The sequence below is a fragment of the Macaca thibetana genome, chromosome 6 (assembly GCF_024542745.1).
Source record: "Macaca thibetana thibetana isolate TM-01 chromosome 6, ASM2454274v1, whole genome shotgun sequence".
NCBI lineage: Eukaryota > Metazoa > Chordata > Mammalia > Primates > Cercopithecidae > Macaca > Macaca thibetana.
Window position 1 is genome coordinate 30,321,077 of NC_065583.1, and position 27,868 is coordinate 30,348,944.

Genomic DNA, 27,868 nt, shown 5'->3' on the forward strand with positions numbered 1-27,868 from the left:
TCTACCCTAATATATTCCTAGCATGGAGAACAGTTTCTAGCATATATTAGGTGCTTAATAAATATTTTCTGAACAAATGATTTTTTAAAACATGACCTGCACTCCCTTCCAAATCACTGGCAGGCCGTACATGCCTCCTGTATAGAAATTCTGAGCAGGTGGCATTTGAACTGGGCCTTACAAGCCACTCTTCACCCCACCCAGGGAATATGGTAGCTGGATTATGCTCTGTTGGGCCTCACCTGCATCCCAGGATTCTGCAGCAGCTCATTGGCTGGGCAGCCTCCATTGTGAGGTAGCTCTGGTTTCTTCCTTGCCAAAGACAGACAAGCACTGAGCCTGGCCCCACGTCCAGGCACCAGGACCTCCAATTCAATGGTGCCTTCTTCCTCCCAGTCACACTGTTCACTTTGCCCTACAGCAGCAAGGGCTAAACTAGGAGAGGCCAAAAGCCCAGGCAAGTCCTGGTTGGGCAAGCAATTTCGAGGGGAACTGAGGACCACCCTGACTGAGATGGGTCTTTCATAAGTCCCCCAAGAGCCAGGTGAGGCATCATCAACATCACCTCTCCTGCCACCACCGCCTCCCTGATTCATGCACGTCAGGCTTCAGCCAGCAGCACGCATCCTTGGGGTTAGGAGCCAGCATCTCAGGTCGGCAGCCATGGTTTCTCTGGCGACAGACCCATCAGAGGCTCATTCAGAGCCTTAACCCTGAGCCTCCACCACCTACCCACCGTGTTGAAGATGTCATTGCTTGGAAGGGACTACAACAGTGAGCTGAACTCCTTGGACAATAGATCTCAGTCCCCCTCGGAGAGCAGCAGTAGCATTACTTCAGAGAATGTCCATCCTGCTGGGGAAGCTGGACTATCGTAAGTGGCTGCACCGCCCTTCCAGGCCTGATGTCAAACACTGCTGTTTTTGCAGCTCTGGACTTTGTCTTCCTTCGTCTGTCTCCTTAACACGCTTATTCCATTAACAGGAGATGCGTGGATAAAAAATGAATCAGAATCTAAGGAGGTCAATCACTGTGGCTCTGGCTACTAGCCCTGTTTCCCAGTTTTTACGAAGAACCCAGCTAGAGCAGCCACGTTCAACATGAGCAGCTAGTCTCCAGGAATAGTTTCCTATCTCAGGCTGCCTGCCCTTTCCTTCCTCTCTTTCTTCCACAGTCTCTGGCTGCCTTCTTCTCCTCACACATCTGCCATTATTCTCTCTCCCTCTTCTCCCCAACCCCCCATGCCATCCATCCAGAAAACAAAAGGTGCTAACTCCAGGTCTCCACCTTTACTGCCCCAAACTCAGACACATGGAACTCTTCTCTCTGTTTTTTAAAATTTAATTTAATTTAATTTAATTTTAAGCTTCAGGATACATGTACAGGACGTGCAGGTTTGTTACATAGGTAAACGTGTGCCATGGTGGTTTGCTGCATCTATTAATCCATCACCTAGGTATTAAGCCCCACATGCATTAGCTATTTATCCTGATGCTCTCCCTTCCCCTGGCCCCCATCCCCAACCAGCCCCAGTGTGTGTCTTGTTCTCCTCCCTGTGTCCATGTGTTCTCATTGTTCAGCTCCCACTTACAAGTGAGAACATGCAGTGTTTGATTTTCTGTTCCTTTGTTAGTTTGCGGAGTATACTGGCTTCCAGCTCCATCTATGTCCCTGCAAAGGACATGATCTCGACAGAACTCTTCTTCTAGGACTTACTGTCAATCAGACTGCTATCTGGTAACCATCAGATTGGTAATAACTGTGGACACAGAGAGATTATCAATGACAATCCCCAGTGTTGATAAGGATATCAGGAAATGCCCTCTCTCATCTTTTTGGGAGGAATTAAATTGGTATCTTTCTAGATGGCAATGTTGCATGTCAAATCCTAAAATGTCATTTGTATAAAACATACAAATATTTATTTGGCAAATACTGTCCGAAAGTCCACAACTCGTGCACGCACACAGAAAACTTACAGCAGTGGTTGCCTCTGGGGAAGAGAATTTGGAGGCTGAGAGAAAAGAGATTTATATTCACTTCATAAGGATTTGGATTATTGTGTTTCACCTTTCGAATTTTGTACTGTCTCACAATCTAGGTTTTTAAAGTATAATGAAATATAAATAAATATACCCTTTGATTAATAATACCCCTTCTAGGAATTTTTTCTAATGAAATAATAGCATAAGTGACTGGGCACGGTGGCTCACGCCTGTAATCTCAACACTTTGGGAGGCTGAGGCGGGCAGATCACGAGGTCAGGAAATCGAGACCATCCTGGCTAACACGGTGAAACTCCATCTGTACTAAAAATACAAAAAAATTAGCCGGGCGTGGTGGTGGGCGCCTGTAGTCCCAGCTACTCAGGAGACTGAGGCAGGAGAATGGTGTGAACCCGGGAGGCGGAGCTTGCAGTGAGCCGAGATCGCACCACTGCACTCCAGCCTGGGCCACAGAGTGAGACTCTGTCTCAAAAAAAAAAAGAAAGAAAAAAAGAAATAATAGCACAAGTGTGCATAATTTTTATCAAAGTACTTGTTATAATGTAACCATCCAATGGGTTCACCTCCCCCGCTGCCTAGACAGAGATGATTTATCAAGACAGGAATTGCAGTGGAGAAAGAGTAATTCACACAGAGCCTGCTGTGCAGGAGACAGGAGTTTTATTATCACTCAAATCGGTCTCCCAGAGCATTCGGGGATTAGAGTTTTTAAAGATAATTTGGTGGGTAGGAGCTTGGAAAGTGGGGAGTGCTGATTGATCAGGTTGGAGATAGGGGCTCGAAGTGAGTTTTTCTTGTTGTTTTCTGTTCTTGGGTGGGATGGCAGAACTGGTTGAGCCAGATTACTGGTCTGAGTGGTTTCAGATGATGCATCAGAGTGCAGGGTCTGCAAAATAACTCAAGCACCGATGTTAGGTTTGACAATAGTGATGTTATCCCCAGCAGCAATTTGGGGAGGTTCAGACTCTTGAAGCCAGAGGCTGCATGACCCCTAAACTGTACTTTCCAGTCTTATAGCTAATTTGTTAGTCCTGTAGAGGCAGAATGGCCCCCAGGCAAGACGGGGGTCTTTTTGGGAAAGGGTTGTTATCAAGAGTCAAATAATGAAGTGAATTCCTTCCCAAAGTTAGTTCAGCCTATGTCCAGGAATAAACAAGGACTTCTTAAAGGTTAGAAGCAAGATGGAGTTGGTTAAGTCTGATTTCTTTCGCTGTCATAATTTCCTCAGCTATAATTTTGCAAAGGCAGTTTCAATAATATTGAAAACTTGGAAACGTTAAGAGAAAGGTTAACACATGGAACAAACATACGGTAGAATATGATACAGTCATTACAAGTGATGGAGGAAATCTACTGGACATGAAAATGTGTAGCACATTTATTCATACAGAAAATTAGTTGAGGATCCAGCATGTGTAGTGGTTCTCCTCATGTAAAATTCTGTGCATTTAGCGCAAATAAAGATGCCCAGAGGAATGCTAATTATAGTGTGTGGTTATTTTCAATTGGTGGGATTTTGGAATTTCCTTTTATAATAGCAATTGTGTAGTTTTCAAGAAAAAATATAAACCCAATTTTTTAAGTCCCAGGGGATCTCGCAACATCTATTTATGCTTCAAGGTCCAGATGAGTAATGCTGTCAGCTAAGGCGCAGTGGTTCCTCCAAAACCTTGTCTCACCTTTCCCACAAGATCGGATTCAAGTAGGGGCAAGACATTGGTGCTACCATGCAAAAGAAGTGAGAGATAAAGGAAAAAAGAGCAGAGGGTGGGAAATTGGACCACATCTTTTGGAGAAATTACTACTAAAGAATTGACAAATTACAGTTATCAAGAAATAAAAATTATCTCTCGGAAGTAAAGGGACAATGGGTGCCCCCCCCCCCCATCCTTAGGTGAGTAGACTGCCTTAACAGAACTTAGGTCAATAGACTTCACTCAATAGATTGAAGTCACAGAAGTCCCCAACAGTCTGCCTGTCCTCTCAATCCAACCCTCTCTCAGGTCAGCCTTGAAGTGCAAAGACCTGGTACAGCTTCTTGCAAGCCCCTTGCCATGACTCCCTAAGGGATAAGGCAAAGAGACGTGAGCACTGTCTGTGCTGGACTCACTTGGGCGTTGGTTTTGGCTGTCCTGGCCACCTGCAGACAATTTAAGTGTGGCACAAAGGCATCTCTGTCTTAGCCTGAGACTTCGTCTGTATCTCCCAATGGCATCTTCAAGGTACCCTTTTGTTCTGGATGGAGGGGGCACTTCTACTTGCTTAAGCCAGCCCATGCTTGCCTTTTCCCTATCATCCCAATTCTTCTTCTTCTTGAAGGAGGCCCTTTCTAACAAGTGAGCACCATGAAGGTCAAACCAAAGGTGGCAGTGATGATGAGGATGATGATGATGAGACAATGATATGATGGTGATGCTCATATCTGTGAAGCACTTCATGATTCCAGGATTCATCATGTTGTCACCTCTTTTGAGTCTTACAGCTTCCCTGGGACATAGGCAAGACCAGAATTGTTCTTCCTTTTTTGGCAGTGAAACAGGATCTAAGTAGCTAAGGGCTTCCCAAAGTAGTAACCAAACACAGTAGGTTAGTGGCAGAGCTAGACCTCAGAATTAAGTGCTCCTACCTCTGGGTTCAATGCTTGTGCATGTACTTTTTATTTAAGTTCCTTTTTGATTCTGTTCTCATGATCCTGCTCCCACTTTTCCTACCCAATCCACGTCAGGATTGGAGCTGCCTGGGCAGGAGCTGCCAGCACAGGCGTGAAGAATATTTAGAACCCTAGGCCCTAGCACCCTGCTGGGACCATCATAAGTACTCTATATGCACAGTAACAATTGTTATTAAATTATTAAATTGTACCCAGTGCATAATGTGAATATATTATATAGCAATTCATGGATATATATACACACACACACATATATATATAGAGAGAGAGAGAGACAGAGAGAGAGAGCGCGTACAAGCAGTTCATATTCACAATGAATATTGGTTGAACAAATGGATGAAAGAATAAACTAAAACCAGTAAATATTCCATATATGATAGATTTTTGTTTCTAGTGAGTTAATAAATAACCTGATGCCTCACTGTAGATTGAAGCAACTATTACTAATTTTTTCCATTGTCTATCTAACTGATAGACACGTATTAGGTTGCGATAGATGTTATTTGAGAGAATAACTCATGAAAGAAATCACTGGATGGATTAATGAACCAACCAGTACTAGAGCGTTATCCAGAGTGGTAGCAATTTTTATTTCCTTTAGAGCCTAGTGTGTATTAAATATTCGTTGAGTCACTTGAACTAGCACCATCCCCAGATCAGATGTTCCAGGACAGACCCCTAGAACTGAAAGTTGTCTCCAAGTCCACCTCTTCAGGTTTTGTCCCTCTCCCTATCAGGTGCTCTGGAGATGCCAGAAGGAGGCTGAGCTTCTGGCCATGCTTCCCTTCCACTAACAGTACCCTCTGTCTCCCTACTCTCCCCACCACAGGATGATGCAAACTTTGATCCACTTGTTGAAATGCAACATTGGCACAGGGCTCCTGGGGCTTCCCCTGGCCATAAAGAATGCCGGCTTATTGGTAAGAGGCATCTGTGGGATGGGAACTAGGTTTGCTCATTTGCAGAAGGGGGGTGATAGGTCCTGAAGGCCTTCAAACTGTTATCAATGGGCAATTTGGGGGTATCCTCTGCAATAGAAAATGTGCCTGTTGACATCAATCCCCTGGAGCCAACCTGGGTCCAACCTGAGCATCCCTGGAGGGGGCACACCATTACTTTTAAAGACTCACCATGCTCATCTGACTCTACTTTGCCACAATTCTCCCAACAGTCCTCCCCACTCCCTAGGATCACATGCAGCTCATTTCATCATTTGCATTAACAGCCCAATCCCTGCAGGCATTTGAGTGTGTGACTCTTGTTCCAAACTAAATGATGGCACATGAGAAAGTATCTTGGACACAAGGATAGACGCCTCCAACAATCCCAACAATCCACTCTCCCCACGCCAGCCTACCTCTGTCTCTTTTCCCGTGCTGTTCCTGCCCCCTCGTTTCTGTCTTTTAAATTGCCTGCTCTCTAAAACTACTCTTTCCTACAATCATTAATGCCATCCTCACTTTGTGTTTTTCTACCATTTATATCTACCTTACCTGGGATTCTTAAAGCACGTATGAAGATAAGACATTTATTTATTTGTTTGTTTGTTTGTTTATTTAGACAGAGTCTTGCTCTGTCACCCAGGCTGGAGTGCAATGGCAAGATCTTGGCTCACTGCAACCTCCGCCTCCCAGGTTCAAGTGATTTTTCTGCCTCAGCCTCCCAAGTAGCTGGGATTACAGGTGTGGGCCACCACGCCCAGCTAATTTTTGTATTATTTGTAGAGACAGGTTTTCAACATGTTGGCCAGGCAGGTCTCAAACTCCTGACCTCAGGTGACCCACGCATCTCGGCCTCGCAAGGTGCTGGGATGACAGGTGTGAGCCACCTCGCCCAGCCGACATGTTTATTTTTAATAGGCCCACCTTCCTCATTTAATTGAAAGCTCTGTGGGCAAAAACTGTCTAATTTCCCTTTGCACCTCCCCACAGTAGCCTCTGTAGGGACTGGCACACAGCAAGTTTCCATTAACATCTATTGAATGGAATTGATACCAAATATATAATTTCCATTTCATTGCAGTGAATCTTTTCTTATCTCCAGGCCTGGTAAGTGGCTCCCATGTCTAAAGAAGGCAAGACCCTTGCTTCCTCTGTCATGACTTCTGATCTTCAGTGGTTCCAACCCAGAGATGGGACTGTCCACTTTGGGATCCTCTGGGTTCTAGAGCTTCTGCAAAAACACATGGTCTTCAGCCAAACTATCTTTGCCAGGGTGGTATTTGCTTTTTAAGACAATGCTTTCATTCTTTGATGTTTGCTTCCTCAGAGTCATTAGATGATTTCTTTACCTTTCGTCTCCCACCAGAACCTCTGGCCATGATTCGTCTGAGAAATATTTATTGAGTACCTACCTACCCTGTGCATTTGTAGCCCCTGGGAATATAGAAGCAAACAAGATATGAGAGTCTCTGCTGCGTGAAGCCTGCATTCCAGTGGAGTCGAGTGGTGCTCTTGATCCCTCATTTGTGTCTTTGTGATAGGTCACATCTGTAAAGACACAAGTGTTCAGAACAAAGGATGTGAGAGGGTCCCTCTTTATGCCCTTCTGATCACATCTGGAAGATATGATTAGTAATCAGCTCCACTTTTTAAAAGGAATTTGACAGATTAGACACACTACAGATAACAAATAATTGTCTGCCCCAAAATGTCAATAGGGCATCTGTTAATAAACTCTGCACTAGAGGAAGAGAACTGAGTCATAAGATACCTTGGTCCTCAATTATCTTGGAGAAAGGGAGGGCCAGGGTATCGTATGAAATAAATTTACCACGAGGGACTCTAAACTGGTAGAACTCAAGGAAAATGAGAAAATGCATGGGCTATGTGGGAAGGTAATGAGCTCTCTGTCACTGGAAGGATCCTAGCAGAAGCTGGGCAGCCACTCTACAGGGATGCTAAGAAGAGCATTCAAACTCTAGCATCTGGGAGCATGAGGACATTCAGGCTGGGTCTGTCACCCCAAAGACAGTTTTATTATGCAAGAGGCCCCAGCACCCAGACAGTGAGAGGGCCAGGGAATGGGAGTGATCATTTCTGGCTCACTTCCCCCTCTCTCCTCTCCCCTCCAGGTCGGTCCTGTCAGCCTTCTGGCCATTGGGGTCCTCACCGTGCACTGCATGGTCATCCTGTTGAACTGTGCTCAACACCTCAGTCAGAGGTCAGAGGCCTGCTTCTCTCCCATCCCAGCACTGGGGCCCCTCTGCGGGTGTGTTACACTTCTTTTGAACACTGACCCAATTAATTCGGCCACTGCTCCAGGTCACCTTGCTACCACTCTGGATTCTATGAAGGCAAGGAGAGCGTGACAAAGAGTCCCAATTAGAGACTCTAGGCACAGGTCCGACGCTGCTGCTAACAAGCTGGATGACTATCAAATTCCTGTATCCCTCTGAGCCCAAATCTCCTTACCTGAAAGCATTGAAAGTGATAAAAGATGCAAAAGCACTATATAAATTGCTCTATTTATTTGAGACATAGACTTTCTTCTCTTCCTTTTAGACTCGCCACCCCCAACCTTCTCCCACTCCAATACCCACACCTTGTCAGGGTAATTTGTTTCATGCAATCTCCTTTCAGAACAAGTTAGTAACAGTAAAAAGCATACTTACTAAAAAGAAGCATTCACAATGATTTCAGTCATTATCAAAGCATACATATAATAATCAATGTTTACGTATTTGAAACTTTAATGCAAAAACAATTTCAGACAGAAAAGAGAAATGCAGTAAAAACAAAGAATGCAGAGATCCACAGCGCTCAGCTACTCCCAAGGCATGCAAAACTAAATAGGTCCTCGTAAATGTGAAGAAAGGCCTCAAAAGTCAAAGTAGGGACAGTAAATAAAACTCTCCATAAAGCCTAATTATCATAACCCACAGAGGTGTACCTGGAGTACATATCAGTCACACCTAACTCTCAGAGCACTTTCCTGCTCACAAAACGCTTTTAAGAGCATTTACTCATTCCGCAGTTAAATGTACTGTGCAATTACACTGTGGTTACCATGGCAAGAGCCTTGCAAGCCTTGTTTACTCCTCACAGTAAGCCTCTATGGTAGGCACTATTTTTATTCCCATTTTACAGATGAGTAAACTGAGGTTTAAATGCCTTGCCCAGGGTCATATCGCTGGGAAGTGGCAGAGCCGGTATTCAAAGACCTACTGTGACTCCACTGTTAATCATTTTGCAAATCTTCCCTTCCCTCAAGCCTTCTGGGATCATTATATCACCAGATAAGCTTCTGACATCAGGCCATTTCTGAAAGCCTTTCTCTGATTTTTTTTTTTCTCTGATGACTTGTCTTTTATTTTTTCTAATATAGAGGTTGCAGAGTGATGCCCTAAGAGTTGGCTATGGCCTTCAGTTATGTTTTGGGGGATCTCCACAGTTTTATTCTTTAGTCAACCTTTAAACCCTGGAGATTTTGGCCAGGCATGGTGGCTCACACCTGTAATCCCAGCACTTTGGGAGGCCGAGGCAGGCAGACCACCTGAGGGCGGGAGTTTGAGACCAGCCTGACCAACATGGAGAAACCCCATCTCTACTAAAAATACAAAATTAGCCAGGCGTGGTGGCACATGCCTGTAATCCCAGCTACTTGGAAGGCTGAAGCAGTAGAATCACTTGAACCCGGGAGGCGGAGGTTTTGGTGAGCTGAGATCGCGCCATTGCACTCCAGCCTGGACGACAAGAGTGAAACTCCATTTCAAAAAAAAAAACCTGGAGATTTCACATTCACAAAACAAAAAAAACTCTGCCTTCTTAATCAGTTAGACAACCGACTACCTCTGAGCCTTCATTTTTTAGATGTGCTTCTAGAGGCAAGTCCTGAGCAATCCCTTTTACAATGGGACATGTATTCTGGTTTGCCACAGTCTCCACTGCTCCCTACTGTCTCATACTCAGCCCTGTCACCCACCAAATCACCAATACCTGTCTGATCCCATAGCTTTTGAATTTACAACCCTCAGATTTATATCCTTGCCAGTTCTATGCAAGGTGACCTCATTTGTATTGAAAATGCCTATCACAGTGAGCAGTAGTAAAAATGCCATGTTCCAGCACATCTCCATATCCATCTCTCAGTCTCCTCCCCCAAAATCCAGACTGCACGTGAAGAAAACTGAGGCCCAGAGATCTCAAGAGACTGGCTCTACATGTCTGGCTACCTGAGGGTCGTGTTGGGATTTAAACTCTGGCTTCTGAAGAAGGCTGGAGCCCTTCCTCTCCTCCACCTGTTCCCCTCAGTCCTGCAGTTTATGTCGTGCTTCCAGGATCCGGGCAACCTGCTGCTGTTTCCAATTGCTCCAGCCAAAGCTGTTTCTGCAGCAGGGCTTTCTCCACCCCTAAAAGGGTTGAGGAAGAGGGATGTGGGAAGAGGAATAGGCTGGAACTTAGGCATCACATCCTACAGGGGTGCTGGGCAGGATCCCGAGTATCACCTTTGTGAGGGGTCTGGCCCAGGCCAGGATCTCAAATGTTCTGATACCCTCAGCAATGGGAAGGAGGGAATCACTGGCCTGGACACACCCACACCACCTCTTCCCTCCCTTTCCTGCTTTGCAGACCCACGTCAATGCACAGCTACCGTTTATTCAAGAAGACTAAATCCAATGACAATCAGTTAAACATTTGTATTTAAAGGGATAACTGCAAAAAAAAAAAAAAAAGAAAAAAAAGGCGAACTCCTGAAAGTTGTTAAAGTACATCACTGTGAAAAAATCGATAGAACGCTTCATGCTCACACACAAATACAGAACAATCACTCACTTTGGGAGAAAACGGTACCTTTAACAAAAATGTTTTAAACTATGCATTGTTTGTTCTTTCCCCCTAGACTGCAAAAGACTTTTGTGAACTATGGAGAGGCCACGATGTACAGCCTTGAAACCTGCCCGAACACCTGGCTGAGGACCCATGCAGTGTGGGGAAGGTAGGAGTCACAGATGTCCTAGTAGTAATAACAATCATCATCGTCACCACTTTTCTTTATTTCTACTTATACAGGTTTTAAATGAATATGCTGTTATTGTAAACAATCAAACAATATAGAGAATCACCCCAATAACCCCATCCCCCATCTCACTCTGTACCCATAAGGTAATCGTTGAAATCTAGTTAGTAAATATTCCTTTAGACTTTTTTCTCTACCTGGACATCATTATATGTGTGTGAATGGAAGTACATAATTTACTTTCTATTTTCTTATACATTACTTAGGATAATTTTTGAAAATTTGATTTTTCATCTAACAATATGTCCCTATTTTTTCACGTTGGAACATATAAATGGACCTTATCTTTTGGTGGGGGGTTTGGGGACAGAGTTTCGCTCTTGTTGCCCAGGCTGGAGTGCAGTGGTGCGATCTCAGCTCATGGCAACCTCCCTCTCCTGGGTTCAAGCAATTCTCCTTCCTCAGCCTCCTGCGTAGCTGGGATTACAGGCGCCTGCCACCACATCTGGCTAATTTTTGTATTTTTAGTAGAGACAGAGTTTTCACCATTTTGGCCACGCTGGTCTCAAAGTCCTGACCTCAGATGATCCGCCTGTCTCAGCCTCCCAAAGTGCTGGGATTACAGGTGTGAACCACTGCACCCAGCCAACCTCATTATTTTTTAAGGCTCACAATGTTCCCTAGTGTGGACGTATATCTGCTTCATTTGCTTATTCCCCTAAGGTGAACATTCAGGTTGTTCCCTGCCTTGATAAAAGTTAACGGTGTACAAAATAGTTTTCTACGTCTTAGCTACTCTGTTCATCTCAACAGCCTTGCGAGGTAGGCAGCGTGGGTTTTTATTGTCCTGGAAATATGAGACTTATAAAGATAAAATAACAGGCCGGGCGTAGAGGCTCAAGCCTATAGTCCCAGCACTTTAGGAGGCCGAGACGGGCGGATCACGAGGTCAGGAGAGCGAGACCATCCTGGCTAACACAGTGAAACCCCGTCTCTACTAAAAAATACAAAAAACTAGCCGGGCGAGGTGGCAGGCGCCTGTAGTCCCAGCTACTCGGGAGGCTGAGGCAGGAGAATGGCATAAACCCGGAAGGCGGAGCTTGCAGTGAGCTGAATCCGGCCACTGCACTCCAGCCTGGGCAACAGAGCAAGACTCTGTCTCAAAAAAAAAAAAAAAAGATAAAATAACATATCCAAAGACGTGGACATTGATATGGGTGGAGCAGAGATTTGACCAAGAACCTAACACTGGAACCTTCCCCAGCAAAGTCCCTCAGGAGGTAGTGAATCACACTGTGGCTGCTAAGATTCCTTTGCAGCTCCTCTCTTGAGATTCTCAGTAGGTCATTGATCTCCTGATCAGGAGCCACTCTAATGATTAGATGACGTCATGATTAGGTGAGGTCATGAGAAAGAGTTGGAAACATTTAAAAAATATTTAAAGTAATAATTTGTCATCTTTAATTTACTAAGAGATACGTTAGAAGCTTGATTAAAAACTGCCCATTCTTTGGCCGGGTGTGGTGGCTCACGCCTCTAATCCCAGCACTTTGGGAGGCTGAGGCAGGTGGATCACCTGAGGTCAGGAATTTGAGACCAGCCTGACCAACATGGCGAAACCCCATCTCTACTAAAAATAGGAAAATTAGCCAGGCATGGTGGTGGGTGCCTGTAATCCTAGCTACTCAGGAGGCTGAGGGAGCAGAATCGCTTGAACTCAGGAGGCAGAGTTTGCAGTGAGCCGAGACCACACCATTGCACTCCAGCCTAGGTAACAGAGCGAGACTATGTCTCAAAACAAACAAACAAACAAACAAAAAACTGCCCATTCCATGGAGGTAATGGTCATAAATGGATGCTCAAGCTGTTACAGGAATGGTCACTGGGAAACTTTATAAAGGGAGAATGCACTGATGCCACCTGACCCCATGCACTCATCTTAGCATCTCATATTTATATACATGACAGCTAGATATGGTGTGTCTCATAATAGCACACAGTAGGGAGTACAGAGTAGTACCACCTCTGAGATATTTCAAAAATAAATTTGAAACCTCCATTTAATCAAATTCATTAGATCTAATATCCATTTATAGGAAGCACAGGGGATAGAGGAACAAGATAAATAACATCATGAGGAAGTCACCAACCAAATAGAAAAAATAGGATATACTACAGGACAAATGATCTGGTATCTTCAGCAGCAAACAAAAAATTAAAAGTTGCGAGGAAAAAATAAAAAGGGCAAGGGGAATATAGCAATTTAAAAAACTTAAGAGACTTAACAAAATACAATGTGTAGACTTGTTTGGAAACTAACTGTAAGATAGATATTTTTGAGACAACTGGAGAAATCTGAATATGGACTGATTATTAGATGATATAAAGAAATTATTGGCTGGGCACAATGGCTCACGCCTGTTATCCCAACACTTTGAGAGGTCAAGGTGGGAGGATCTCTTGAGACTAGGAGTCAAGACAGCCCAGGAGGTTGAGGCTGCAGTGAGCTATGATTGCACCACTACACTCTAGCCTGGGAAACAGAGTGAGATTCTGTCTCAAGAAAAAAAAAAAAAAAAAAGAAATTATTGTTAATTTTGTAAGAGATGATGATGGTATAATGATTATACTTTTTAAAGTTATTGTCTATTAGAGCTGCATACTGAATTATTTACAGGTGAAATAATTTGGGATCTCTGATTTGCTCCAAATACACCGACAAATTAAGTATGTGTGTGATGGGGCTGAAGAGATAGGGAACAAGTGGCAAAAAGTTCATTGTTGAAGCTGGGATAAGCACATGCGAATTCATTAAATTATTCTCGTTAAATTATCGTCATATTCATTAAATTATTCATTGCTTTTGTATATGTTTGAAAATCTTCATAAGATAGACAGAAAAAGATATTATTCTGAAGTCACATGTGACACCACCAAGATTCTGACACAATAGGCTGATATGAGAACCAGGAGTCCGTATTTTTAACATATGCCTCAACCAACAAATTGGTTGATACTACAAACCAATTTTGAAAAGCCCTTATCTAAATATTATAATCTAAGTAAAGGAAAATATTTTTGTTCTTTTGAAAAAATGCATCTCCAAATTTGGAATAATTTAAGAACCCAAAAGAGTAATGACAATAACCAAGTACAAGATATTAAATTTAGAAATAATTAATGTGAATTTGTTGTGATGCCAAAAAAAGAGGAGAAAATAATATATCTCTCTGAAAAAACAGCTAATAAATTTAGAAGAAATGATAAATAGAATTAGAAAACCACCACCTTGCAACTACCAATCACATAATTGATTCAAGCAAGGAACATCAGTGAATGGTAAAACCATTGATTTGAGGAACAGGATAATCACTCCATCTGAAAGTTTTACCCCACAGATTACAAAGGGAAAATGTACATTTCCAATGGAAGATCTGGCAGTCACCAACAAAGCAGAACAACAGGATACCATGTGCCTCCCAATATGATGAAATAGAGATACAAAACTATCACCTCTGTAGAATTCTTGCTAAAAGTGCTCACCTGAATTTAATCATGAGGAAGCAACCGTACAAGCCCACAATGTGGGGCATTCTATAAGACAATTGGCCTATACTCTCCAAACAAAGCCAATGTGATGAAAACACAAAAAGGTGAATGTCTATGGAACTGTTCTACATGAAAAAAAAAAGACTAGAGACATAGCCAAATGTAATATACAAACCTTCATTAGATCCCGAATTAAAAAATAAAATGGCCACAAAAGATACTTTAGAGAGAATTGGGGTAATACTAAGTCATTTTTATATAAGAGACTTGAGCATCTGCAGATTTTGAATTCGTTGGGGCTGCTGGATACCAATGAATGACTGTATTTAAAATAGAAACTGTATATATGAAGATATTGAAGTTGATTTTCTGGCTATTACAGTCTTAAGAGAGATACGTTGAAGTATTTAGGGTTTAAGTGTTAGGATACCTGCAATTGACATTTTTCTTTTTCTTTTCTTTTTTAATTTTTTTTTTTTTTTTTTTTTTTTTTTTTTTTGAGATGGAGTTCAGCTGTGTCGCACAGGCTGGAGTGCAGTGGCAAGATCTCAGCTCACTGCAACCCCCACCTTCAGGGTTCAAGCGATTCTCCCGCCCAAGCCTCCTGAGTAGCTGAGATTTACAGGTGCCTGCCACCACACCCAGCTAATTTTTGTATTTTTGGTAGAGACGGGGTTTCACCATGTTGGTCAGGTTGGTCTCGAACTCCTGACCTCAATGATCCACCTGCCTTGGCCTCCCAAAGTGACCTGCAATTGACTTTCAAATGATTCTGAAAAAAATTGCTTGTGTGTGTGTGTGTGTGTGTGTGTGCGCGTGTGGGGGGTGTGTGTGTGTATAGATGAATGAATGCATATATACATATATATATGTAATGCAATTTGGGGCCAAAAATTAACAACTGCTATAATTTAGTTAAAGGGCACATGAATGTTAATTATACTATTCTTTCAACTTTTTGGCTTAAAAATTTTTCAAACTAAAAAAAAGTAGGGAAAATTTTTAAAATATTAAAAATAATTGTTTCAAATAATAAACTATTAAGAAATGATTGTTTGTTTCCTCCCTCTATCGGCCTCTTCCTTTCCTTCCCAGGTACACTGTCAGCTTCTTATTAATCATCACCCAGCTGGGCTTCTGCAGTGTTTATTTTATGTTTATGGCAGACAATTTACAACAGGTAAAGAGGCCTCTTCTGGGCAGAGTGGGAGAAAAGCAGACCTCCTGCTGCTGAGGTTACATTAGCAAACGTATTGTGTTAGGGTCATGGGAGGAGAGAGCTTCATTTTTACTCCTAGATCAGACCACACTTGGGAGCTCTCTCAGTCCTGGGAACCACGTTTTGAAAGGATAGAGGAGCCAAAGTAACTTCTGAAGAGTGTAACCAGGGTAGAAAGAGAGGCCTGCAATCATGTCCAATCAGAAATCAATGATAATTGTTAGCCTGAAAAACACTGGTGACATTTACTTTGAGTATCTCAAGGTTGTCATGTAGAAGATGTCTAAATATACAAGGCCAACAAGCTGCCACCTTCCCCTCATTGCATTCCTATCAGACATTACAAATCAACCACAGCCTTCTTTCTTGGCTTTGCAGATTAGAGGGAGCATCCTTGGTTTTGTGCACCCAAACAACCAGAAATAACTGTGACAAGTATTGTAGATGGAATATTCAAGTAGATAGATACTGACCAATATTTAGAGCTTCCCAGATTTTAGGGCTATCTAAATTTGAAGATGATATTCTTGTGTAATGAATTCCCTTTCTCTGGATGTATGAAAGAAACACATTTTGTAGATAAGAAAAGGTTTGGGTAGATAACAACCTCAAAGCCTTGAGATTTTATGATTCTAAGAGTTTCTGGTGGTCACAATCATGGGCACGACAGTTAGGGTTGCCCAATTTGGCAAATAATAATATATGACACCCAGTTACAATGGAATTTCAGATAAGTAGTGATTTTTTTTTACTATGAGCATGTCTTATGCAATATTTGGGACATATTTATACTAAGTTATGTTAATTACCTGAAATCGACTTGTAATTGGTGTCCTATGTTTTATGTAGCAACCACACTGCCTGTCATTGTGTGCTTTATGTCAGATGGTGGAAGAAGCCCACGTGACCTCTAACATCTGCCAGCCCAGGGAGATTCTGGCGCTGACCCCCATCTTGGACATTCGTTTCTACATGCTGACTATCCTGCCCTTCCTGATCCTGTTGGTGTTTATCCAGAACCTCAAGGTGCTGTCCGTCTTCTCGACATTGGCCAACATCACCACCGTGGGGAGCATGGCTCTGATCTTTGAGTATATCATGCAGGTCTGTGCCACAGGGAAGAAGGGATCAGGGTCCAGGCTCTATGAAGCACTTGGGGAGTAGGGTTTGTTATCATGAAGCTGAGGAAGGTGATCCTCTGCTCTGAGCAGTCCCTGCCAACATGACATCTAGGAACACTTCTGTCCCACAAGTTGTAAAAGCTAATTATTATCATCATCATTGTCATCAACATCCTCATCATCATCATCGTTGTCGCATTGGATAACAATGAGTCATTCAACAAATAATTACTGAATACCTTCTGCAATCCAGGCATTGTGCAAGGGGCCAGGGACTCAGTGGTAAGTAAAAATAAATAGGGTGCCTGGTCTCATGGAGGCTGCATTTACTTGGAGAGATAAACATCAATCAAATAACCAAAAAAAATTGTAAAAGTGGTAGGTGGACAAAGGAAATACAGATGATAAAGGAATTTTATTTACTTGGTGCCAAATTATTTACATACATTAACTTATTGAACCTTCACAATACTATTTTGGAAGTAAAGCCGGCGCTCTGTATCCATGATTTCCACATCCATGGATCTGAACAATCACAAATGGAAATTATTGGGAGAAAAAAACACTAAAAATATACAACAATAAAACATCATACAAATTAAGAAACAATTAGGTCTAACAACTATTGGCCAGGAACAGTGGCTCACACCTGTAATCCCAGTATTTTAGGAGGCTGAGGTGGGAGGATCGCTTGAGTCCAGGAGTTCAAGACCAACTGGACAACATGGCAAAATCCCTTCTCTACAAAAAATTAAAAAATTAGTGGGGCATGATGGCTTGCACCTGTAGTCCTAGTTACTTGGGAAGCTGAGGTGGATGGATCACCTGAGCTCATGAGGTCAAGGCTACAGTAAGCTATGATCACACCACTGCATTCCAGCCTGGGTGACAGAGCAAGACCGTCTCAAAAAAAAAAAAAAAAACACATAGGTTATATGCAAATACTACACCATACACCACTTTATATCAGGGACTTGAGCATCTGCAGATTTTGGTATCCACGGGAGGTCCTGGAACTAATGCCCCATGGAGACCAAGGAGCAACTATACTATCTTTATCCACAGTTTACAGACAAGGAAGTTGATAAAGTAATTTTTTCATGACTTTCAGACTGCCTGCCATGTCCATGCTCCATTATCACAGACCATAAAATCCCGGTATTATACTTTCATTTTCTTGAGTGAAAGTCTCTGGTGTTGTATTCATTTCCTATTGCTGTTGTGACAAATTACCACAAATCTAGTGGCTTGAAACAACACAAATTTATTTTCCAGTGCTTGAGTCTCGCTGGATTGAAATGAAGGTGCAGCAGAGCGGTATTCCTTTCTGGAGGATCCAGGGAAGAATCTGTTCTATTGTCTTCTCCAGCTTCGTAGAGGCTGCCTGTGTGCCTTAGTTTGGGCCCCCTTCCATCTTCAAAGCTGGCAGCCTCAAGCCAAGTCTTTCTCATGCTGCCTTCCCTCTGGTCTTCCCCTTCTGACTCCCTCTTCCACTTTTAAGGATGCTTGTCCCACCCAAATAATCCAGGATCATCTCCTTGTTTTAGGGTCAGCTGATTTGAAACCTTAATCCAATCTAAAAACTTAATTCTCCCTTGCCGTGTAACAAAACATATTCACAAGTTTTGGGGCTTAGGATGTGTACATAGAAATCTATTAACATAATCATTCCCTCTAGATTCATGAGAGCTGCTATACTAACTAGTAGGCTGCACAGCCCTGAAAGAAGTGTGAGAGAGACACGTTAGAGGAACAGGAAACAGGAGACCTGAATTCTTATCTGGGCTGTACCACTAACTTGCAGAGTGGCCTTGGGCAATTCCCCTCTCCTCCATGTTCAGCTTTCTCCACATGTAGAGATGAGCGGGCTACCAGTAGCCAAAGGGTGGGACCACCCAAGTATCCAAGTAAGTGATGAAAGGATGAACACAATTTGGTGTCTATACATACAGCGGAATATTATTCAGCCTTACAAAGTGAGGAGACACTGACACATACCACAATGTGGATGAACCTTGAGGACACTAAAGCTAAGTGAAATAAGCCAGGCACAGAAATGATAACTATTATAGGATTCCAGTTACATGAGGTACCTAGAATAGTCCAATTCATAGAGACAGAGAGTAGAGTAGGGGTTGCCAGGAGGCTGGGTAGTGGGGCATTATTACTTGATAGATAAAGAGTTTCAGTTTGGGGTGATGAAAATGTTCTGGAGATGGATGGGGTGACAGATACACAACAATGTGAACGTTCTTCATGTTACTGAACTGTGCACTTAAAATAGTTAAAACGGTAAATGTTATGTGTATTTTAACACAATATAAATAAATAAATAATCATATTTAAAAGATTAGAAGGCTGACTGAGGTCTAAGTATCTTCTGATTTTCTCTGTTGAGATCAGGTGTGACCCAGCTTTCCACCAGGGTCAGGATGACTCTGACACTGTAACAACACCAATGTGCTTCTCCCACTTTCTTTCAGGGGATTCCATATCCCAGCAACCTACCCTTGATGGCAAACTGGAAGACCTTCTTGCTGTTCTTTGGTACAGCCATCTTCACGTTTGAAGGCGTCGGCATGGTAAGATTGATGGGGTTCACACGAATGGTCCCTAGTGCTCTTTACAGTGGCCAACTGTAGTTCCAGATGTCTAAATAAATAGTAGTTATGGAAAGTGCAGACTCTGATCTTCTCCTGATGAAAGGAAAGTCTGTACCCACATACAGGGTCCCTACTGCTCTAACACACCATGCTAAGACTTGAAGACTGATAATTTACTAATCAACCAAGACTAAGTAGGACATTCCTGCCAATAGAAAGCGTGAGAGAAAACGAAAGGGGTGTGGCCATGTGGAGAGGCCCCTTTCTGATTCTGGGCCCACCTGGGGAAGGACATCTGCACTTGTATGGAAACCGTCTCCTTCACAATGGGCCACATCTCTTTCTACTTTTTCTTTCCCAACTTTTTTTTTTTTCCTCCAGGTTCTGCCTCTCAAAAACCAGATGAAGCATCCACAGCAGTTTTCTTTTGTTCTGTACTTGGGTATGTCCATTGTCATCATCCTCTATATCTTCCTGGGGACACTGGGCTACATGAAGTTTGGGTCAGACACCCAGGCTAGCATCACCCTCAACTTGCCCAATTGCTGGTATGTACTGCCCACCTCAGGTGAGATAGGGAGAGACACGGGATCTGTTCTGGTTGTCATAGCAGAGAGCACAGCGAATCATGCCCTGAGCCATGAAGCTGGTAACGCATCGCTGGAAGTGATATATGTCTCTCCTGCTCACACTGTATCAGTCAACGCAAGCCACATGGCCGCACCTCACTCCAAAGGGGCAGGGAAGTGCAATTCTGCCATGTGCCTGGCAGTATTTGGTGGACAGCACATATAACTGCTGTGCCACCTGATGCAGTGACAGTGGGGATTAATTGGATGAATACACAAATAATGCTTAGAAAAGTGCTTAGCACATGGTAAGCATTCATGAGTGTTAGCTATTATCATTGTTATGCATCCCTATAGCCTTCATTCTTCCAAGGTGAGTAGGATGATGGTGCATTTATTTCCCACAAACCTGGAGCTGTAGAACGAGAAAAATGTAACCATCCCCACCCACCTTGCTGTGTTATGGTGATGACTAGATGAGACACCAAATGTGGAATTTCTTTGAAGTTGTGCCTTATTTTATGCAAGCCATCATCCTAATATGCTGTTCTTGTTCTAGGCAATTTGGGCTGCCACTAGCTACCTTGGACAGGGCACTTTCCTTCCTGGGACCTCAGCTAGAAAATGTGGGCATTGAACTCCATCAGGACTTCACACCTGCTGGTGTGAACCTCACTAGTCATCAGGTTCTCCAGGAAAGCCTTAAACAAATATACCTTCCCAATAAGAAAAAGACCAACAACCCAATGAGAAATGGGCAAAGGGCAGAACAGGTATTTCACAGGCAAATAAAAAAAAAAGGCCAGATGGCCAGATAAAGAGATGCTCAGAAAGATAATAGAAGGCCAGGTGCAGTGGCTCACACCTGTAACCCCAGCACTTTGGGAGGCTGAGGCGGGTGGATCACTTGAGGTCAGGAGTTCGAGACCAGCCTGGCCAACATGGTGAAACTCCATCTCTACTAAAAATATCAAAATTAGCTGGGCATGGTGGCATGAGCCTATAATCCCAGCTACTCAGGAGGCTGAGGCAGGAGAATTGCTTGAGCCTGTGAGGCGGAGGTTACAGTGAGCTGAGATCGTGCCATTGCACTCCAGCCTGGGTGACAAAAGCGAGAATCCATCTTAAAAAAAAAAAAGGAAAGAAGAAAGAAAGAAAGGAAAGAAAGAAAGAAAGAAAGAAAGAAAGAAAGAAAGAAAGAAAAAGAAAGAAAGAAAGAAAGAAAGAAAGAGAGAGAAAGGCAAGTTAAAAAAATAAATACAAGGGCAAAGATGCATGCATCAACACAGTTCAGACAAGGACGTGGGAAAGCAGGTCTTTTAATTCACTAGGATAGCAAATGGGCAATATGTCAATAGCTATCAAAATTTTAAATCACGTAGGCTTTTACCCAGCATTTTGACTTCTAAGCTTGTATATTATATATGCATTAATATATGTACAAGGATAGTCTGTGCAGCATAGTTTACTTGGGAAAAGTCTAAGCACAATCTAAATATTCATTAATTGGTGACTGATTTTTAAAATTATTGCATATCCATGCAATTGGCCTACCAACCAGCTATTAAATAGAAGAGCCAGATCTATGTGTACTGGCAGGGAACAATCTTCAAGACATACTAGATGAGACGGCCAAGAGTGGTGGCTCACGCCTATAATCCTGGCACTTTGGGAGGCTGAGGAGGGTGGATCACCTGAGGTTGGGAGTTCACAATTAGCCAGACCAACATAGAGAAACCCCGTCTCTACTAAAAATATAAAATTAGCTGGGCGTGGTGGTACACACCTGTAGTCCCAGCTTCTCAGGAGGCTGAGGCAGGAGGATTGCTTGAATCCAGGAGGCAGAGATTGTGGTGAGCTGAGATCACACCATTGCATCGATCCTCGGCCTTTTGGCTAAGATCAAGTGAGATCATTCCATTGCACTCCAGCCTGGGCAATAACAGCAAAACTCCATCTCAAAAAAAAAAAAAAAAGAAAAGAAATATTGGGTGAATAAACGAAGAGTCTACATGTGTATATGCATATGTGTGTGCATGTCTGTGTGCATGGATGTGCATGTATGTTCCTACATTCTGTATGAGCATGTACAAACACCAATCATTTCTAGAAGGGCCACAAGAAAACTCTGAGTGGTTGCCTATGGAAAGGGAAACTAGAAGCTAGGAATGCTTTTCACTGTATGACTCTTGTACCATGAGTTTTACTCTATGCATATATTGTCTTGTTTGTTTGTTTGTCTGTTTGAAACAAACTCTGTTGCCCAGGCTGGAGTGAGTGCAGTGGTGCGATTTCAGCTCACTGCAACCTCTGCCTCCTGGGTTCAAGCAATTCTCCTGTCTCAGTCTCCTGAGTAGCTGGGACTACAGGTGCACGCCACCACGCCCAGCTAATTTTTGTATTTTTAGTAGAGATGAGATTTCATCATATTGATCAGCCTGATCTTGAACTCCTGACCTCAGGTGATCCACCTGCCTCAGCCTCTCAAAGTGCTGGGATTACAGGAGTGAGCCCCCACGCCCACCTATTGTCTTTTAAAAAATTAAAAAAGAAGAGGCATAGATTCCTGAGCTGCAAGCCTACTGACTCAGAATCTTCAGCAATATGCATTTTTAACAAGCTTCCCGGATGGCCCTGATGTCCAATCTGGCCTGAGTCATCCAACATTAGTCAGTTCTATAACTCAGTGACAAGTACAGATTGAGTAACCCTTATCCAAAATGCTTGGGACCAGAAGTGTTTTGGATATTGAAGCATTTCAGATTTTGGATTTTTGGATTAGCGATACTCAACCCATACCACCTTCTGAGCAGTAAGTGAGTCCTCAATGGCCCTTCCGGGGAGCCGTGTCACATTCCACATCCTATTCATGTGTCTGCAGGTTGTACCAGTCGGTCAAGCTGATGTACTCTATCGGCATCTTCTTCACCTATGCCCTCCAGTTCCACGTCCCAGCTGAGATCATCATCCCATTTGCCGTTTCCCAAGTGTCAGAGAGCTGGGCACTGTTTGTAGACCTGTCTGTCCGCTCAGGCTTGGTCTGTCTAACCTGTGAGTAGCATAAAAGGGCACTCTTTACCCAAAGCTATGACAGAGAGCCACACTGGTTCCCACCCCACCATCATTGGATCTGCCACTTGCCTTCTTTGTGACCTAGGGCAAGATATTTCACCTCCCTGGACCTCAATTTTTCCATTGAAAAAATAAATGGGCTTAACACAATTACCACACAGTAAATGTTACAGTCATGTCTACTGCCTACACATAGAAAATAGATGCTGGCTGGTTTGCAGAAGAAGTATCATTCATTCAATCCTATATGTCAGGCACCGTACTGACATTATCTAATACTGATGATAATGTAACAATATATTACCATTAGGGGGAACTGTGGCCCAGATAAATTAAGTAACATGCCCAAGTCATTCACACTAAGTGACAAAGCTGGGATTTGAACACAGATTGTGCAGCACCAATGCATCTGTTTTTCATGGTGCCATATTTCTTCTTATCATAAATTATGAACAAGTCCCATATCATAAAGTAGGTTTAACTGAAGGGAAAAATCCCAATGGGACTAATTTTTCAGAGTCTTGGAGATTATTTATTTGTTTATTTATCTGAGACAGAGTCTCGCTCTGTTGCCCAGGCTGGAGTGCAGTGGTGCTATCTCGGCTCACTGCAACCTCTGCCTCCCGGGTTCAAGCAATTCTCCTGCCTCAGCCTCTTGAGTAGCTGAGATTACAGGCACCTGCCAACATGCATGGCTAATTTTTGTATTTTTAGTAGAGATGGGGTTTCATCATGTTTGCCAGGTTGGTCTCGAAATCCTAACCTCAAGTGATCTGCCTACCTCAGCCTCCCAAAGTGCTAGGATTACAGATGTGAACCACCGCACCCGGCCAGAGATCATTTTTGGGGTGTACTCTTCTCTCCTCCCTCCCTTCCTTTCTTCATGTTCCTTTCCATTCATTCATTCACTCATTCATGAGCACTGTTGTAGTGTTTGGGAACCTCATGAAAAGGGCTGGGGAACTCTTTCTTTGGAACATGTCTAGACAGAGGATCACAAATGATGACCCATGAGGAATGAGCAAAACAAAAAGGGATGTTTTGCCTGGAGAAGCAGAGGCTCAGAAAATTTCCACATTTCTCCTTAAACACCTGTGGGATTATTGTAAAAGTGAAGGAAGAAATTTAGTCTTCGAGGCTCCAGGAGTCAGAATTTAAAGTCGTTGAAGGAATCAAGTCTCAGTACGGGGTCAGGAGAAACTATGCAACGCTTGGAGCTGTCTAGAAGAACATACTATCAGATAACAAGCTTTAAATGACTGGCGTTTTATGAGCAGAAACAGCAAAAACCTACTTGGTTTGAGGTGTTAGAGTTCACAATCTGTGCCAAGACATCAAGAGGCTGTAAATAATATTGCTTGCAATCATTCCTACTGGGAAGGGTGTACGTTGACAAGAAAGTCTGAGGAGCCTCTGAGTATCAGGGAATGCATGACTAGAGACAACTGACCTTATAAGGACATGCCCTGCTTTTGATATATGCTGAATGTCCCATTCTTCCTCCATTATTCATCCATCAATTCTATTATCCTTTATTCATTCAACAATCATTTGTTGAGCACCTACTACATGCCTGGCATTGTGCTAGACACAAGGGATACAATGATGAATAAAGAAGAAGATGTAGCTTCTGCCTTCACAGGACCTACAGTTGAGTGGCAAATATATGCAAGGAAATAATTACAGCACATTGCAATGATTGTTAAGATGGGACATCATGATGCTCTATATGATGGTTAAGATCGAAAGTAGAAGACACTCTCTACATGTAAGAGGGTCTTATAACTAAGCCTGGTTGGGTCAGGGAGTCCTCTCCAGTGGAGTGACACTTCAGTGAAGACCTAAATGATAAGTAGGAAATAGATGGAGGAGTGAAGAATGTACCACGGGAAGGGAACAGACTGTGCACAGACCTGAGGCAAGTATTGCCTATGGCCCCTTTGGAGAAGTGGAGAGTGCTGAGAGATGAGGTCAGAGCTTCGTCAGGGCCAAGTCCTAAGGGTCATTGTGTTGAGGAGTTTGGGCCATGGGGAGCCATGGAAAGGCACTGAGCAGAGGATTGACATGACCAGAATGGAGTGTAAGACCTTCCTCCAGTCCACCTTGCATTATAGCTTTTCTTGCATATATCTTCTCTACCCCCTGGTAGTGAACTTTCCTGGAAGACTGATGCTGAGTTTTCTCTGTAAGCAGCTTATTAAGCATCGGATGAAGGAAAGCTGTGGACAGGGACTTTCCATCAGAAGGGTAATGCACTCCTAGCCGTGAGAGTCTGTGAGTCTCTCTCATGCTCAGATTGGATGTGTCAGAGCAATTTCAGAAAGAGGTGATTTTTTTAAAGATCCAGCAAGCTCGTATGGATGCTTTCCAGAACAGGCTTTCTCTATTTTGTTCACAGGAAAATCATATGATTGGAATATTTAACGTAATGGATATCCCAACTACACTGATTTGATCTTTACTAATTATATAAATATATTGAATTATCACACGTACCCCAAAACTATGTACATATATTATACATCAATGTAATAATTGTTTTAAAATAATAAATTTGCATAAAATTAAATCATATAAATTATATATTTACTCATTCAAACATTATTGAAATTGGACTCCCTTGGAAAATCTGTGATACTATATGTTCACCATGTGTATAAGAGATGGAAATTTAGGAGTGTGAAGAGAAGAGAGGGATAGGGGTTGGATAGCTAATGCTCTCTTCGTGTTTTATGGCGTGCTTCATTACTATGATCCTATTAAGAACAGAAAAATAAGTGGTTGAGGTTGGGCGCGGTGGCTCACGCCTGTAATCCCAGCACTTTGGGAGGCCGAGGTGGGTGGATCACGAGGTCAGGTGATGGAGACCATCCTGGCCAACACAGTGAAACCCTGTCTCTACTAAAAATACAAAATAATTAATTGGGCGCCATGGAGGGCGCCGGTAGTCCCAGCTACTCCGGAGGCTGAGGCAGGAGAACGACTTGAGCCCGGGAGGTGGAGCTTGCAGCGAGCCGAGATCGCGCCACTGCACTCCAGCCTGGGCGTCAGAATGAGACTCCATCTCAACAAAAAAAAAAAAAAAGAGAGAGAGAGAAAAAGAAAAAGAAGTGGTTGATATTCGGACAGCAGCAGAAGCATCTCTCATTTTTTTAATCCATCCTTGCTTCTAGACAAAAGCTGTATTACATAGATACTACAAACATTGGTTCTGAGCCTGGGCAAGAGTCAAGCACTTATTGAGCACCTACTGTGTACCAAGTTATTTCTTACACATGAGAGACAGCATAGTAGAGTGAAAAGGACCTTAGATTGGGCATCCCAGTGGATTCTCATCTCAGCTCTGTGTGACCTTGAATAAGTCCTGTTCCTTTTAGAGCTCCAGATTTCCCCATCTCTACAGTAAAGAGGTTATAACAGATGAGTGGTAGAGGAGCCCTTCCAGTAAAGATTATAGGTTAAAAAAAAAAAAATCCAATAGATAAAATATAAAAGGAGAGCATCTGTATTTGTAGTTAAGACAGGGGTGGGAGTTGCCTGACCTTCCAAAACCTGCAGTAGGCTCCCTCTCACCTCTCCAAAGCGGTCGCTTAGGTATCTGTGAAATTCTAGGACTCCAAAGCAATGGCTTGTTTCTGAGCTGCCTTTTTGCAGGCACATTCAGTGATTCTAAATTTCTCCTTTCGTTGCAGGTGTCTCAGCCATCCTCATCCCCCGCCTCGACCTGGTCATCTCCTTGGTGGGCTCCGTGAGCAGCAGCGCCCTGGCCCTCATCATCCCAGCCCTCCTGGAGATCGTCATCTTTTACTCTGAGGACATGAGCTGTGTCACCCTTGCCAAGGACATCATGATTAGCATCCTGGGCCTTTTAGGGTGTATATTTGGGACATACCAAGCCCTCTATGAGTTGACCCAACCCATCAACCATTCCATGGCCAACTCCACAGGTGTCTATGCATAATTATCTGTTTTTAGTCTAATAGCTCTCCCTTCTTCCCATCCCCAGTTTGACTTCCATGTGGATGTTATATACCTTCATCAAATCCCAACATCTCTATATTAATTAGTGTCTTCTTTATCTTTCCAAGAGAAATGCAGATGAGAAAAGTTAGCATTGATGTCTCTCAGGTTACACCTTTTTTGGTTTTATATTTTTTGGATGGCCTTTTGTACCTCTGAACCAAAATTAGATTCAACTATTCGTATTATCAGCCTCATTTTATGGAAAAGGGATGCCACTTACCCCAAGAGCCCTTGAAACAGAGACCAAGCATAAATACAAAAGTAATGTTTTCTCCACACTGCAGTAGCTGCCCTTAAAGCATCAGATTTAGAAAAGTGTGGCTGGGCACCGTGGCTCACGCCTGTAATCCCAACACTTTGGGAGGCTGACGTGGGCGGATCACAATGTCAGGAGATCGAGACCATCCTGGCCAACATGGTGAAACCCCGTCTGTATTAAAAATACAAAAATTGGTTGGGCGTGGTGGCAGGTGCCTGTAATCCCAGCTACTCAGGAGGCTGAGGCAGGAGAAATCATTTGAACCAGGAAGTCGGAGGTTTCCATGAGCCGAGATCGCACCACTGCACTACAGTCTGGTGACAGAGCGAGACTCTGTCTCAAAAAAAAAAAAAAAAGAAAAGTGCATGTTGGGCAAGGGGAATTTTCTATTTACATATTCTAAGTAGAAGAGTCACAGAGAGAACACAAACAGAACTCAGCAGTAATTTTGTCCAACCACTGTCTCCACCACTGATTTCCTACTGGCCCTCAGGCAAGTTCCTCCCCATCTCTCAGTCTATGAAGTGAAGGGTGGACTAATGGATTATTAAGGACTCTATCAAGTCTGATATTCTGAAAATGAATAAAAGAAATTAACTTATCCACCAACCACAAAAAACTGGCCGTGCTAGTGTTGGTGAGCAGGTGGAGTAACTGAAATTCCACACCCTGCTATGTGGATAGAAAGTACTACAATCAGTTTGATAAACATCTTGTAGTCTTTTTAAAACGTAAACATATACCTACCACATGATCCAACTATTCCACTCCAGAAAAAAGAAATATATATCCATAAAAAGACTGGTACAAAAATATTC

General features: G+C 43.0%; 2 protein-coding genes across 2 annotated transcripts in view; both read left to right on the top strand.

Moving 5' to 3' along the window:
• Positions 1-27,868, top strand: part of CCDC69 (coiled-coil domain containing 69) — a 231,685-nt gene that overhangs the window by 109,852 nt on the left and 93,965 nt on the right. The gene's annotated exons all lie outside the window — the stretch shown is intronic.
• On the top strand, positions 299-27,411 carry SLC36A3 (solute carrier family 36 member 3). The gene is made up of 10 exons (XM_050793675.1): positions 299-874; positions 5,507-5,597; positions 7,751-7,839; positions 10,519-10,614; positions 15,280-15,364; positions 16,289-16,507; positions 19,008-19,106; positions 19,509-19,675; positions 22,578-22,747; positions 26,461-27,411. The coding sequence occupies exons 1-10, from the start codon at positions 747-749 to the stop codon at positions 26,727-26,729; spliced, it is 1,413 nt and encodes a 470-aa protein (XP_050649632.1). The 5' UTR covers positions 299-746; the 3' UTR covers positions 26,730-27,411.